The following is a 610-nucleotide window of genomic DNA, read 5'->3' as shown; positions in this document are numbered from 1 at the left end:
ACTAACACTAAGCCTAACCTCTTTTTCATCGGCACCTGAAGTTACAAAAGTTCTTGACGAAGCTAGGGATTTTCTTCATTGGCATCTGAAGCGACAAAAGCTTTTCTTGGTGGAGCTTTCTGAATTAGTATAGTTTTCAGTGCTTGATCTTTCAGAACTTTTTTAGCTTTCAGATCTTCGATATACTGCAGAGGTTCCAAGGCTGCATGAATGATTTCAGCTTTCCAGCCTTTTGGAGCCAGATATTTCTCACTTTTCAGATCTTCCAAAAATTTCAGAGCTGCCTGACATGTCCGAACCATTGGTCTTTTTTTATTGGGTTTGTGAATTATCATATCTTTCAGAGCATCATGAGCTTTCTCAATTACTATAGCTTTCAGATCTTTCAGAGCTTCCAGAGCTTCCAGGGGTTTTTTATCTTCCAGAGCTTTTAGAGCGTCCAGAGCCTTCAGGGCTTTCAGACCTTTCAGAGCTTCTTTAGCTTTATGATTTTCCAGAGTTTGAGGTTTTTCATCTTTTTTAGCTTTCTGGTATTCTTCAACTTTTAGAGCTTCCAGAGCTTCCAGAGAAAAATGAGCTTTCTGAGGTTTCTGAATTAGTAGAGCTTCCA

General features: G+C 39.2%; 1 protein-coding gene across 1 annotated transcript; it reads right to left on the bottom strand.

The window, feature by feature from the left end:
* Positions 1 to 62: 62 nt before the first annotated feature.
* On the bottom strand, positions 63 to 610 carry DI09_526p10 (uncharacterized protein; the record flags this gene model as incomplete). Its single annotated transcript, XM_013381855.1, has 1 exon — positions 63 to 610. A coding segment is annotated over one exon (548 nt), but the record flags the coding sequence as incomplete, so codon positions are not given.

Source organism: Mitosporidium daphniae (genome assembly GCF_000760515.2).
Source record: "Mitosporidium daphniae strain UGP3 chromosome Unknown contig-522, whole genome shotgun sequence".
NCBI lineage: Eukaryota > Fungi > Microsporidia > Mitosporidium > Mitosporidium daphniae.
Note: the sequence above shows the minus strand (reverse complement) of the source record. Positions and strands in the feature narration are given on the sequence as shown.